Raw genomic sequence first — 15,028 nt, 5'->3', positions numbered from 1 at the left:
TAATTTTACCAAGTTGCCATAAAGGACAATTTATCATTTCCTCTGCATTTGTAAACAACTACTCTTCGAAAGAAGTTTGCCTCTTTAGACACTTACAATTAGTTGTTAAAACTGAAACGCACAGCAGCAGTTTAACACCTGCCGTTCCTAGACGATATCATGTAATCGATCGTGAATTCACTGAAAAGCATGTTTACTAATAAAGCGATAAGCAGTTAAAACACGTTGATACGAATCAAATCTTGAGCGGTAGATTACTATGTAACGGAGGATAAAATTTAAAAAAAAAAACATAGATTTGGGCTTCCAGCAATTACTACGACTAGAATTTAATTATTTGATAAACTACAAGACGAAAAATAACTAGCAGCTTTACACGAGAATATACATAGTATTTTAATTATATTCAGAAGTTTTCTCTGGAAATTAAAGAAAAAAAACGCATTCACTGCATTCTGGATAGAGAAAGTATATTAGCATAAGACAAGTACTTGTACTGACGTAGTCGTAAGTCGATTGTAAACCTTTCCTTTTGAGTACACCTCCACCGGCACAAAAATATAAAGCCATCATTCGAACACGATTATTCTTTTCAGTAGCAGGTTGATGTTTTGCTCATTCCCGAATCCAAAACAGGACATTTTGAATACGAAATATCAGCGCCACAAAAGCGAGTTGCTCATTCACATATTCCTAAAAAAAAGGCGAAAAATTTGAAAGCCGGATCGCGCATTTTCTCAAAGAGAGGGCATGTTACAAGAATTATAAAAGCGATTCAAGTTGATTGTTATTGCGCCTCTTGGATCACAATGATGTTAAGTACTGTGAAAATGTTATCAATCTTGATGCATTTTAACATCAATAAAGTGAATTTTTATCATACACAAAATATGTGCTGTTTTATTTTTTTATCTTTTCAGCTAAACCTCTTTAAAAATATTAGGCTTTTTCAAAATTATTTAGATTTGGGTAAAATCTTGATATTAATAAAAATCGTAGCATAAATGTTTTAATTACATAATTAATTGTCTCTTTATTTACATAATAAAACCACTCACACAGTACAAAATAGGCAGTCAAATGGGGGAGGGGGCCCGCAGGGCTGGAGGCGGCCGCAGGTGCGGTTTAGTAGCCTAGCTTCTTGAGGGTTTTCAGGTCGACGTCTCCGTAGTAGTCTTCGCTGCGTGCACAAATTACACGAGCGTGAGCAGAGGCGGGATCGCAAAAGAAAAGATGGAGAACAGAGACAGAGATATATGACAGATCAAGCCTCATGCACCGGGGGTTGGGGGGCCCTGGGGGCGGGTAATTTCGATTGACTGCTTTGGTCCAGGGGCCTCTTGGGCGGCGGGGGATTTATACCTATTGATTTTTGTTTTTGTTAACTTTTTCTCTCGCGCTCCTATCTTTTAACGGCTAGAATTTAATTGTCCTCGTCGTGGGACTGCTGCTGGGGCTGCTGCCTCGCCGCGGGGGCGGCGGCGGGACGAGGGGCGGCAGCGGGACGGGGAGCGGCGGCGGCCTTCTTGGCGGCGGCCTGCTTGTTCGAGTGAGGCTTGGAGCTGGTGTTGAGACCGGCGAGCAGTTCGCTCTTGCGGATGGACTTCAGGTCGAGATCACCATAGTAGTCCTCGCTGAAGAGCAGAAGGGGCCGAGTTTAGAAGGGTGGGGGGCGGCGGGGGCCCAGTCGGGGGGAGCGACGGCACGACGGAATCGGCGCCGCTCGCGAGAAGACGCAAAGGCGCCACTTCTCGGAGCGCAATCCGATTCAGGTGCGTCTCGGGCAAAATATTTGAAGTCCCATGTTATTGTTAGTCCATTTAGAGAACGTGAGATTTAAATTGAGAGTTTGAGGAAAGCCGGTTTTAATGGAAGGGACATTTGCTTGTCCCTCTCACAATCAAAACGTCGATGGCCTTTCCTCTCAGAGAGTTAAGTCGGAAGTCAAGGGAAGAGTCAATTGCAATCAGAAGGTTAACATTAATAGAAACTTACCAGCCGGGAACATCCTCGGGGTCCTCGCAGTTTCCAGTGCCATCAGAATCTCCGATCTTGAAGACGGTTCCGATGGGGCATCCGTACTCGCGGGCAACTCCCTCCAGGCAGATGTAGTATTTGCGGCAGTCATCAGGGTGAGCGTGACGAGAGAAGGTGCCAGAGTTGGCGATCTCACCAGCAGCAGGGCAGGCGAATCCTCCAGCGACCTCTGCAAGTGCAACGTATAAGGTCAGACAAGCAAGCAAGTTTTAGGCAACCTGCTGGACGTAGATGTCGAGCCGGTTGCATGTGGTAAAAATTTTTATTTGCGAGAAAAGAGTGGTGGGAAAAATTATCCTCGATCTTGACTTTGGTAAAGGGTCAGGGTCGTTTTGAATTTATTTATTTTTATATCACTAGGGGTACTGACCGTCGTTGCGGCACTCAGGGACCTGGTCAGCCCACATGCAGACGCGAGACTCCTTGTCGTAGGCAAGACCAGGGGAGCACTGGTAGCGGCTGGATTCTCCATCCCAGCAGTTCCAGAAGACGTCGCATTTGTTCTCGTCGGGGAAGACTCCGTAGAGGCGGGGGCAGTGAGGCGTGCTGATGGCCGGCTCTGCAGACGAAAATCAGAAAGAAAGAAAGTCAGCCACGCGTGTGTGAGAGAGACTTTCTAATTGGCGCGTAGAAAGCACATGTATGCAAGTGGAGCGATAAAGCGGCAATAAAATTCACATTATGCACGGCCTCAAAAATTTCAACAACCTTGGCAGTGAATAAGAGAATATATGCAGAGATAATTTTGTCGATAGTGAAATGACTTTCTATTCACGGTGAAAATAGTGTAAAATCTATTTATTTAAAATATTATTTATTATGTTACGCACCGATCTGGGTCCTGTCTCCGCACTCAACATTGTGCAGGTAGTCGCAGTTCTCGGTCAAGTACTTGGGGTCACTGGCATCGAAAGCGAGACCATTACCGCAAGTCTTGAGCTCAGCCTTGGCATCTTCGCACTTCCAGTATTTGTCACAAGACTTTGTGTGAGGGTAGAATCCATAATCATCAGGACATTTGAAGCTTTCTTGGGCAGCCCCTGTTTTAAAAAAGAAGGAAAAATAAATTAATAAAATGATTCACCAATAGCAGAGGTAAAATTTTTTCTGTCGTTTTTCTTTTCATAAATTAAAATGCTCCGATTCAAGTGACCTCAAATTAGAAGAAAGGAGCGGAACGGGTTCATTGCTCCCTGGGCGGGCAGCTTCTTAACCTTTAGCGGAGTGAAAGTGAATTCGCAACCGAGAGTTAGGTCATAACCCTGCCGAGTGGAAAGTGAAAGGTGTGGGATTAAGTCATGGAGTAAATCACGTGCCCATCTGAAGCTCAATTATAGGAAGGAAGCTGCGACGCACCACTTTCTCTACGATGGACCGCCAACAGTTTGGGCGGGTCCTCAAAATAAAAAAAAATCACTTCCTACTTTTGTCGGCTAATTAGGCATTTCCTGGCGTCAAGTGAGAAGTCAAAGGAACGAAAGAAAGAAAGTGACCTTGCACTTGAGCGGGGTGGAGAAATCGAGAGAAAGGAACCGGAGGGTGCCTTTTACTCTAAACAAAAAAATATAACAGGCAGACGCGTGAGTGTGTGTTCTTAAGAGATGCATAGGAAAAAGTAGCCACTTTCTCCGATACTTTTCGGCTTTAATGGACCGTGGATCATTATTGTAGGCCCGAAATAATCCTACTGATGAAATCAATACGCGATTTCCCACTTGCTTGATAGTTTGTTTGCAACAATTAACGCGTTAAAACGTTTCGCTTGTGAAGATAATTGCGTGTTTGAAACAGATGTGCCTTAATTTGAGGCCGTCCCGGCTGAAATTAAGATCCTCCCGTCTTTCGCCACATCCTCGCTTATTTAATCCACACGCAGCGGCCTTAATCACTTACGCAATATAAAACGCACTGAGGAGAAAAGAACTACAGTTAACTCTTTACATAACTTTCGCGCGCGCAATGACTCGCTTTCATGAGAAAGACTGAAATCGAAACGAGAAGAGAAACAGACGGCAGGCTTTGAGAGTTGAAATCGATTGAAAAGAGCCGATAATAATAAACAACGAGCTGTTTACAAATTGCCCTCTGGCTTTTACAATTTGTCACTCTCTCCGAACTGGCACGCACACCGTATAGAAATGTGAAATGCGATGAATTTGTTCATTTTCGAGAGTAAGAAAAAGCAACAAATATCTGACACAAATTCTTGAACACTAAACTCTAGCAGAATTTTCTCGAAAAAAAAGGATATAACTGTTGCTAAGAGATGAAGTGTAAAAAGGCTTGAAATAAAGTTACTTTGAAATCGAAATTAGTGGGATTTTTTGCAGTCTTACAGAGATTTAACAGAGATAAAAGTAGCAAAATTATAGTTTTAAGAAGAGAATAAGGAGAAATATTTGCAAAAATAATAATAATAAAACGAAGCAGGCGATCTTCTATTGCGCACGTTAAAATCTCCTTGGCAAAACGTTGGATTCGCGAGAGAGTGAGAAAAAAAAATGATAAAAGTAAGCGTACCAAGAGCGAGCACGGCAGCGAAGACGACGAAGCACCTCATCATTCACCACAAAACAGACTAACTTTCAACCCTTTCCTCGGCCAGTGCCGCCTTTTATACCTGGCCTCCCCACCTGCCGAGAGAGAGAAAATAGCCGCCGAGAGACACCGCCTAGCAAGAGTAGTCGATTCCAGCAGCACAGCTCCACATTCAAACTCACTCGCACACATATTCATTTTTATTTCGCCGCCGCTTGTGCACTTTGTTCTGACCTACTCTGTGCTAGTGCCAAATATTGTGGCGGCGGCCAAGCTGCACTTTTATTGCACCGTTTGATCATTACCGCTTTTCTGCAATACAATTCGTTGGGCAGCCAAGAATTGCGAAAATTACCCTATAAAAGCTATAAATGCTTAAATTACAATAGCCTACCATTTTTCTTAGAATATATAAATAATAAAAAAATGACTTTTTTCCTTTTGATAATAGTTATAATTTTTTTAATAAGGATTTTTTTTGACCTGAGCATATCCGATTAATAAATTTGTTAATATGGCAAAACATCTCAAATTTGATTTACCTAAAAAAATTTGCCTAAAATTATTTAATAAAATTTCTTAGCAGTGATTGATAAGCATTCAGACAAAAGTTAAAGCATTTAAAATTTAATATAAAATCATAATAAATAAAATAAAAATTAAATTAAATCATTTGTAAATCACAAATAAAAAATGTTATTTTATTTTATATTTAAAAATAAAATATCTTTTTAAAATAAATGTTATGTTTTATTCACTGTGTACCAATATTTGTGTGCCAGCAAACAGTGTGTTCATGAAGCTTTTTGTGCACTCTGTACCAATAATTCTCGACGCAAAGGTTGCTGGCCGTGACCTGCCCCACTGAATTAATTCGTCGATTCGCGGTGTTGACCAAAAGTGGACGAAATTTGCGTCTGGAAGGGAGAAGAAGAATTCAAATGGCGACTATTTCCTCTGCGTTTTTGACGGTCTGGAAGTGCCGCCTGCGATCGCCTGGGCGAGAAGCTATCCTTGAGCCATTTTTTTGTTGACGAAAAGTGGTAGTGCGTGTGTGGCGCATTTTACCGGCCGAAGGATCGAGATCGTTTTTCACTCTATATATTAAATAATCGGCTGATTCATAATTTTGTTCCGTCAACTGGAGCAGACGACGAGCGCGGCCTTCAACTCTCGCCGCCTGGCTGCGCATTATCTTTAGGCATCTCTTTGTCTTCCATCGGGCACGCAAATCGCTGCAGAGAAGCCAAAGCGGGTTTTGTTATATCGGTCGGGTTTCAAGGAAAGTGCACACTGTGTCTGAATTTAAAAAAGCTCCGACCGAGGCAAAGAAAGTTTGAATGCCGAGATCAAAGCCTAAAAAAATCTTTCAGACTTCCAGGAAAACCCCATATAATTGTAAGGTCCACTCTTGTGCATTTGAAGGACATCCAGACAATACGGATATAAATTTTTTGCTGATAAAAAAATTAAAGAAATAAAATTAACCGCAAATTTTGTTTTGAAGGAATAAAGTATTCAGACATTTTCAGATGTGTCATTTAAATATGATTTTATTATTAAAAGACATTATTTTGTTTGGTAATTTTTATCTTAGAAATGTTTAACGTTCAATTACTTTAAGAAAACTTGTAATTTGCATTATAAATTAAAAATTAATCAGTTTCCCTATAATTTTTTTTTATATATCAATATTTTCTATCATCTCCGGCTTTCTATTTCTTCTTGCACTATGAGCGAGAAACAGTTCTAATGTCACTCGAGTTATGCAAACTAGTTTTCCTGCATCTTTTGAATTAGAGATGATTGGTCAACCAAATATACACACCGACACAATTATTCAAGATTTGACGTAATTGAGCACAATGAAAGGTGTGCACCGCTTTCAGCATGTGTCATTTCAAGCCGAGACTTTTGTTCCCCGGCGTGCAATTTGTTTCTTGAGACTCAATGGCACAGAACAGAATATGTACAGAAGTAGCAACGGCCGCGTGAGCGTGCGAGCCTAGCTATTTTCACTTTCGTTAGTGCAAAGGACGTGCGTCTGTTCATTATATAATATAATAGCGCACGCACTCGGAATCGCTAATTAGTGCCGCGAACTGTTACGCAGGCATTTACGTGGCTCGCGAGCGTCGAAAAAAGAGGCCCATCACCGAGTATGTCGCAAAATAATTGGCTTTTTTGCCAGCAGATTCTCGCAATTAATTTGTGCATGATGTGCTTATTTAAGTTTCTTTGGTCATCTTTGCCAATGATCACTGCAATAATGGTTGCATTGAATTGAACTAAAATGTTAAAATATAATGCCACATTTAATTTGAAAATTTGTATTTTAATTTTCTTATTTTTTTTATGCAAGGTTAAGCCCGGTTTTAATTTCTACACAATTTAGTAAACACATACTATTTTAAAACATAAAAAACAATAATAAAATGCATTTTAATAAAAATAAAAATCAAACAGAATAATATTTCAATGCGAACTTTTTTTAGATTAACTTAGATTTAAATTGTATATATGCTTTAATAAATGCATGAATATTTAATCTTGATTTTCATATATTTTATCTAAACGTCTTTTATGTGATTCATCATCAAACGTAAAAATGAACCTGTTAAAACTATAACTCTATTCAGATTTTTGCAATTAAATTATTTTACCCTGTTAATCCAATCTTACTTCATTTTAAAATTTCCGTATCGCCAAATAAAGAAAATTATATTTATGGAAAAATAATCTTTGAACTTTGTTTGTAAAACAATAAAATACAACTTGAGATTGACGCAATTTGCTTTTTAAACAAAGTTCATAATAGAATAAAATAATGTCGAAATGAGCCAAAAAAGGCTAATCAGATTTCTTTCCGCGTGCGCTGACCCCTGTGTGTCTGTGTTGCGTCAACCGCGAAACTTTTGCAACAAAAGGCACACACTGAATAATTGAAGAAAGACGATCTCTCGTCAGCACTTCTTTTCTCTACGTACAAAACTTCTTGTCTCAAACGAGGCCGCAGTGATGAGACGGCGATTTTTGGCGATTTTCACGCGCGGCTGACCGACGAAATTTGCGCGCAATTCCGAGACGTGTGTGTGCGCTTTTAATTCTTCTCCGCAGCGGCGAATCGAGGACGCTGAAGTGGAGTTCAAAAATAAAGAGGCGTCTTTAATTGGCGATTTCTTACATTCTCCGGATGAGAAAGTAAAGCAGAAAGCAATAAAGCAAATCAATAGATAATTATATTTAAGTGGAGAAAAACTACCATTTCCGAAAACAGTATTTAAAAGCGCGATTTTTCTTATTTTGGTTGAGGTAATTTCATTTACTTTTTTACGTTGCAAAATTAAATTATTGATAAAATTTTTATTTAAAATATAATTTTATAATTTAAATCAATTTTTTCCGGTGATTGACACTGAATTTTGTCTCAAAATCAGAGGTGCATGCTGAGGTGTGTCGCAATGAATTCTGTTAGCAATGCGACTGGTTTTTCAAGTGCATATTTATTTCCACTTTGTGCGTACAGTATGCTGCTGATGGAAATATTTTTTGCCCAGCTGAATTGGCTGGGGGCGAAGCAGGCCAAATGAACGATCAAATGAGATGCTATGGTCGGCAACTTTTATTATTGAGAGCAAGGACACACGCGCGAAATATACTCAGCTCTGTACGCATTACGGACGTGACAGGTCATGCAGAGGAGGACAAATTTTGCTTCTATTAACTCATAGGTAGGATTTAATGAATTGTTTTATTTTAAAAGTGTTAAATTTTTATCTTAAATTGAGACGCATAAAAACAAAATTCTTGGTATAATCAAATTAATTACAATTAAAGTGTGACTAATGAAATATTAACACATGATTCAGATAAGGCGGTTGATTAATGCTGCAAGTAATTTCCCCTGCGTCATGCTGGTGCGATAAAATTGTATCTTGATAATTGAACCATACAATCTAAGATCACGACTGTTCCGATTTCGCCAATTACTCTTTCCTTTTCACATCTCTATAGAAGTTGGAGTACAATGGAAGCAAAATTTTTGCACATTTTTAACATTATTTTTGCTAAGATTAAAATATAATCGAAAATTATTTTTCAGCGATGAAAATAGATTATTTGCTTGATTCTTATCTATTTCTTAATAAAAATGCAGCGATTCAAGACAGGAATATTTAGGCAGCATAAATCTTTTCAATGAAGGATTGGAAGCATTTAAATTTTTTTAATTAATATAATTATTAAAATAGAAAGCTGAAAGAATAAATTTCAGCTTGAATTGGCACTAGATGAATATTTTACTTTCAAGAAGTTTGGACAAGTCTGTTTTCTTCTCCTTATATTCTCTCTCAAACTGTTTTGGCACACGCTGAGTGAGCTTGGTGAAGAGCGCACTTGAAAAGCAAAAAACTCGGAGTAAAAATATTCTCCCCGGCCTGTTTGTCATGCCGTGCATGCAGATTTGAGTGTTAACGACCGAGGATTTCTTTTCTCATTTGCATTCTTCCATTCCATTCTGCGCCCAGAGGAAGGATTTTTACCTGGCGCGCCACTCCGCAGAACTCGCTAAATATTTATACGGCTCGATTGATTTGAGACGCTCAGCTGCATGACAATTGCGATTGTTGCGTGGAAATAACTGCCAGAGCAAAACGAACAATGGATGAAAAAAAAATTGCTGCTGCTCCACCCTCGCTGAGTATAAATACGAACAATAATTTTGTCACTTTGTTATGTTATTGCCGTCTTGTATAAGTGCATTTGCATTGTCTCGATTTTGTTTGCTGCTCTTTCGCAATTGGTGGTCGCGACAATCAATGTTTTCACTTGATTGCAACATGTTGGTTTTGGTGACACTAATCAAATAAATAATTAAAATATAATAATGATTACAAAACTGCAATAACATCGAACATCGCTTCTACAAAAGTAATAAAATTTTGAAATTTTTGTGATCTATTTTTTATAATTTCTACCAAGCGAGAAGAACAAATATTAAATTAATATGCAAACTCAGAACTAAATTATTTTTTTCTGCAGAGAAAAAGTTTTTCATCGATCAACAATTTAATTTGGGTAGGTTTTTAAATTTCAGATTTATTTTTAATAAGATAAACAAATTATTTTATGCTACTGAGACTTTTGAAATTAATTAAATTATTTTGATCGTGATTGCATCTTATTGACTTGTTTGAAATTTCTCACTTTGATTTTCTTTTTTTAAATGATAACTAAATTATTCTTGAATGTAAATTTTAATTGAATTTTTCTCATTTTGCAAATTGTTATTTGACAACATTAAACATAATTGAAGATAATTCTAGCAAAGAGTCTAATTTTTCCGATGACATGCTTTGCTGGAGAATAATAATTTTTTCCAGGATTTACGTCTCCACTCATGTATCTCATTACGCGATATTTTACGGCAGGTGTGAAACTCAAATACGTTTTCGGTTCCACTCCACTAACATCAGAGCGGTGAGATGAAGCTTTTCTCCTCGCGCGCGCATGAAATTCGTTTGGGACGGGCTTTTTATTTTACTCTTTTCTCCTCGTCTCCGATGATAATAATGAGCCTCTGTTAAGGCCAGCAATTTTATTAGTCTGGCCAGAAAAAATACACGAGTACGTGCCAGAAGAGTCGAGTGAGTGCACTCTTGGCTCGATTCCACGAGAAAGAAATATAATAAAAGCCGCGCTGTGTTCTGAGAATAATGACTTTCATCTCAATCGTTGCCCTGTTATCCTAGGTGCCTTGAGGATCATCTCGATTTAGGGCCTATCCATTTTTATTGAGATTGAGTGTCATATTAAATTAAAGATGAACTGAAAACTGAAGCTGTTTTTTAATGCACAAGTAAGTATCTTTTTTCGTTATTTAGTAGAATTTCAAGATCAAGGGTTGATTTCTGGTGATTTGATTTTAAATTCGGCTTTTGCTCAATGGGTTTTTGTGAGTTTGTTTATTGTTTATGAAAAAAAAACAATATCCTGCTCTACATGTTTCGGCTGCGGGCTGCAGCCATAATTCATGAGCTGTGAAATTATTTTGACAAAAATCAGTACATATAAATTAATTGAAAAGTATTTTCTTCAAATAATAATTTTTTTTCAAAAATTTTGACAATTATGTTCGGATTGTTAGGAAATATTTTTATAAATTTAATTTTTACAATTATTTTTGGTCAGAATATGAGAAACGTGCTTTTGAGCGTACCTTTCTCGGTGGAGGTTGAGAGAAGTCAAAATTATTTTTCGTTTTTTCAGGTAGAGCAGGATATTGTTTTTTTTTCTTGGATAAAAAAAACTTTTGAAACCCTTCCAGGAAAATCTGAATTTAAATTCAATTACCATGTGTCTTTCATTCGTTCAAATTTAATTGATTAATTTTTTTTCAATAATTGTATGGTTTGGAAACTCATCAATAAGAATAAGAGTGTAATCAATCAGTAGAAGCAAACAAACAAAAATAAATCGTGCATTCCGCATAGATAGTTGATTGATTGACTGGCAGTTGAACCACAACGCGGAGCGAGCGGAGAGAAAGACTTTCACTGCCAGGGTGTGGCTGTAAACTTGAACACTCGACCATGAAGCGCGAGCTCCATTCAAGGGGATTCGAATTCATGAGCCAGCAGATAATAATTACAACAAACGTCTTTGTCACTTGGCAATGAGCGATTTAATAACCGACCAAACGCCGATATCAACCTACAGGAAACCGACAGCGAACCCCTGGCGAGAGGTCGCGCGAATTTGATTGAGCCCTGATTGAGTCGCCGCGGTTTTAATGAGCGGAGTAATGTCAACATATTTGCATACTTATTTGGCAGTGGAGTGTCTTGGGTGTGGGACTTTTATGTCCATTTTGACACATCTAATTAAAGATCTAAATGAGCCTTGAGTCAAGTCATTATTCTAATTTAGTTTGATTTAAGAGGTCAACAATGATTTTTAATTCCAGAATTATAGAATAAAGCACTACTTTGTCAGTTGAAATATAGCATTGAATAAATAATAGCTAATTAAATAGATCGCGAGAACTAATAAATAAATAAATTAAAAATATTAAATGATTTGTGATATTTTTAGAAGACTGCATATGATGCAACATAATTATAATGGAGAGAAAAGTTCCCATCTGAACCAAATTTTGGGATCGTGTGCTTTCTCACGCCGCGAGACGTTGAAAATCGTGAGTGATGATCCCACTTTATAGGAATCAAGACACTCTCGATTATAAACTAAGTCAAGACGAGTGTGTTTGTTACTCAATAGCAACTCTCGGGCGGCAGAGTTTTCATCAAACAGCGCTGCCGGAGTAAAATCTCGAGTTACTGACCTTTGAGTCACGAGAGCAACAGGTGCTCTTTTTATTTACGCTCCTTCGCTTTTTATAATCTCGCCTTGGATGACTTTTAATTGAAAATAAGAGCACGGAATCAGCCTCTTTGTTATATTATGCAAACCCTGGCCTGGTTTTCAGCACCACTTCTGCATTTCAAATTCAATATGCAAAGAGAACAGCAGGAAACGAAGGCACTCAGGTTTAAAATTTATTCATTAACCAAAGAATACAATCTCTAAGACTTAAATTGTTTTAAATTTAATTTTTGTCTAATTATAATAATTACGCTCCGGAAGAAGAGAAATGTATCAAGATCATTTTAACGCTTAAAAATGGAAAGTGCATATACAATTTTCACCGTAAATCCGAGATTATGTCACACTTTTGTGAATATATGTGATGGATTAAAAAAGCAAAACGGAAGAGAAATGGACTTTTACGCACACACAAAAACAAGCGTTCTTCTCTGTCGTGTGGGTCTGCAAGCAAAATAAACCTCAGAACGCACTTTCGCCAACATTTACTATAATTTTTCTTTCAAACGCCACGGGTGAAAAACTACGCCGCAGAAATATCTCTTCACAAAATTAGTATATTTTTTATAATCTGCAAAAAAATAAGATTCAAAAGTCCCCGCGAGCGAAACACATTTTGCACGAGGCCAATCGGTAATTGACTCCATTGGCAACGTTTTTATTCCCACACATAAGTTCAGGAAGCTGAATGAAAAAAGGGGCTGAGGCACGATGATGGCATTTCACGACATGTGAATTTTTAATTGAATCCTGGTGTGCTGGAATAAAATTTTCCTTGTAGAAATATATTAAACTTCCCCTTTTTCATGGAATAGGCGCGGTTTTAGTTGAGGAAACAAAGTAAATTGTGCCACAAATAAGAAATTGGCGGCGCGAGAAGAGAGCAATAATGAAAACAATTCCGTCGGCGGCATTGAAACTCGAGCGCGTAAATTGAATTAAACGATCCGGTTTTAGCGGCGCAACAGAGTTTGCATGGGAGTCGATGCGGGATCAATTGAAACGGGAGCTTTCTCGCCGCGAGCGGAAAAGTCTTTGGTACTTCTCGATGGCGCGCGTCCGGCCGCACACATCGCGAGAGAGAAAAACCGAACCGAGTGCGCGGCTCCAATATCGCGACACTTTCTTTCTTTCAAGCTCATTTCTCCTCGCGGCTCCACCTGCCTCAGGAATGTTCCAGCGAAAGTTGGCTGTTCGTTAGTTAATTCACACTATATATAAATCGTAGCGCTCTATTATGATAATAATTGCGCCAACGGCCTTTTGATTGCATCCCGCGTGTGCGCACAATTAGGAAAATAATTAGCCATCTCTACATTGCTGAGTGCAGAGGATAGGAGAGTGAATTAATTTGCTACCAGGCGCCTCATCACCAGTGCGAGTCGTGATAGTATAAAATAAAGAAAGACGCTCTTTATAAGTTATTTTGCATTTAAAAACAATAACACAATCGCACATGAGTTTCATTAAATAAAACAAATTACATTTAACATTATTAAAATTTAATAACAGATATCATTGTATAAATTATTTTTTAAATAAATCTGTTCATTTATAGAAATATGAATGAAGATAAAAAAATTAATAAAGAAATTTACACCTATTGTTTATAATGTATAACCTATTTTAATGAAAAAGAATTAAATTAAAACAGAAAAATTCAAATTTTTAGAAGCGCCTTATTTATAGAGAATTTGATAAAGCATTTTACCTTTTTTAAGTTTTTTATGCAATAAAATTAATTATGTAAAAAATGAGATTTATAATGCTTATAAAAACTATTAAATTTAATAATTCTTGAATAATATGTATTAAAATAAGAAAAACTTATTAGATTTTTATAAAAAAATACACCTTTGTTCACCAGAACCTCGCACACGCGTTTATTGTCTTCACCGCACACGGAGAAGGCGAGTCGAAAATTTACTGCCGTCTGATGGTTGCTGGTGTGACCATTAGTGAAAGCGGTGCGACAGGCCAAAAATGTAACGCAGAGAGATGCTGTAACTCATTCAAAAATCGTTTCCTCCGCATCAGGAAAAGCAGCGGCTTCCCAGACGAGTTTTCTCTGCGCTGCTCTCGTCCACACTTACATCACCTTTGACAAGAAGCCAAGCCCAGGCAAGGCTCAATTTTCTAATCCACTTATGTGCTCCAGCCGGCGGGTTCGAATTCGGAGAGAATCTCTCATTTCCGCTCGGATGCTGCGTTGTCTCGATTTCGTAACCAATAATGATCACCTGGCGCGCCTCTTTAACTTCAACAACTGTAGTCTGATATATAAAAAAATTATGCAAGCGCTCTTTGAAGTGCCGATTTCTCGATTTTGCTCGTTAATTCTACCCTATCGAATCAGCAGGAAAATATTTCTCTAAGCATTTTAATTTAATATGCTTATGAGGGGAAACATTGACAATAAGCTATAAATACAATTGATGTAAATGCAGGTAATTATTGGCGAGGGCACACAATCAGCAGTAAAAATTAACAAAAAAAATTCACCTCCGTGAGCATGATGATAAAAATATGTAATGCAAAACGTCCTGTAGGCGTAAATTTTCCTTGGAGCTACATATTAATTAATAAGGACAAGAGATCAAACGTGATGCAACGTAATTATGCACTTGACCAGGTATATAATTTTCCTGTTAAATTGGATGAGAATAAACCTGTTTAGGCATACATCAAAGAGTATGGTTAAATTATAATAAGATTCCACCTTTCAGTTTTGCTGCTTCTCTTACGATTAAGCGGATTTCTTTTAGAATTTACATTTCAAGTTTGCATCGTCTCTGCTGATTTATCGGACGCTAGTATTGCGAAAGGGTGGCATTTTGACGCTACCTCTCTCAACTGGAACGGCGGCGCCTCGCCTGTCGTGCGACCGTTTGACCTTTCACCGGTTTCCTGGTGTGCCTGCTTTTGCCATAGGTCGGCGCATTCAAAATAATTTTTGTAATTTGTCACTTTTACTCTCAAAATTACTCAGAAGACAAATGCATTTCTAATTGATTGGTTAATTTATTTGCAGCTGCTTTCACTTTCTTTGGGGACTAACAAATTAAAGAAT

The 15,028-nt window shown here is 37.8% G+C and overlaps 1 protein-coding gene across 1 annotated transcript; it reads right to left on the bottom strand.

Moving 5' to 3' along the window:
- Positions 1 to 1,003: 1,003 nt before the first annotated feature.
- LOC132199602 (protein obstructor-E) lies at positions 1,004 to 4,661 on the bottom strand. The gene is made up of 5 exons (XM_059624449.1): positions 4,558 to 4,661; positions 2,868 to 3,077; positions 2,408 to 2,596; positions 1,996 to 2,206; positions 1,004 to 1,634 (listed from the first exon to the last, which is right to left on the bottom strand). Exons 1-5 carry the CDS (start codon positions 4,598 to 4,600, stop codon positions 1,424 to 1,426), a joined length of 864 nt encoding a protein of 287 aa, XP_059480432.1. The 5' UTR covers positions 4,601 to 4,661; the 3' UTR covers positions 1,004 to 1,423.
- Between the last annotated feature and the right edge of the window lie 10,367 nt (positions 4,662 to 15,028).

Source organism: Neocloeon triangulifer, unplaced genomic scaffold (genome assembly GCF_031216515.1).
Source record: "Neocloeon triangulifer isolate White Clay Creek 2 clone unplaced genomic scaffold, ASM3121651v1 ptg000014l, whole genome shotgun sequence".
In the NCBI taxonomy this organism is placed as follows: Eukaryota; Metazoa; Arthropoda; class Insecta; order Ephemeroptera; family Baetidae; genus Neocloeon; species Neocloeon triangulifer.
This window is presented reverse-complemented; position numbering and strand designations above follow the sequence as displayed.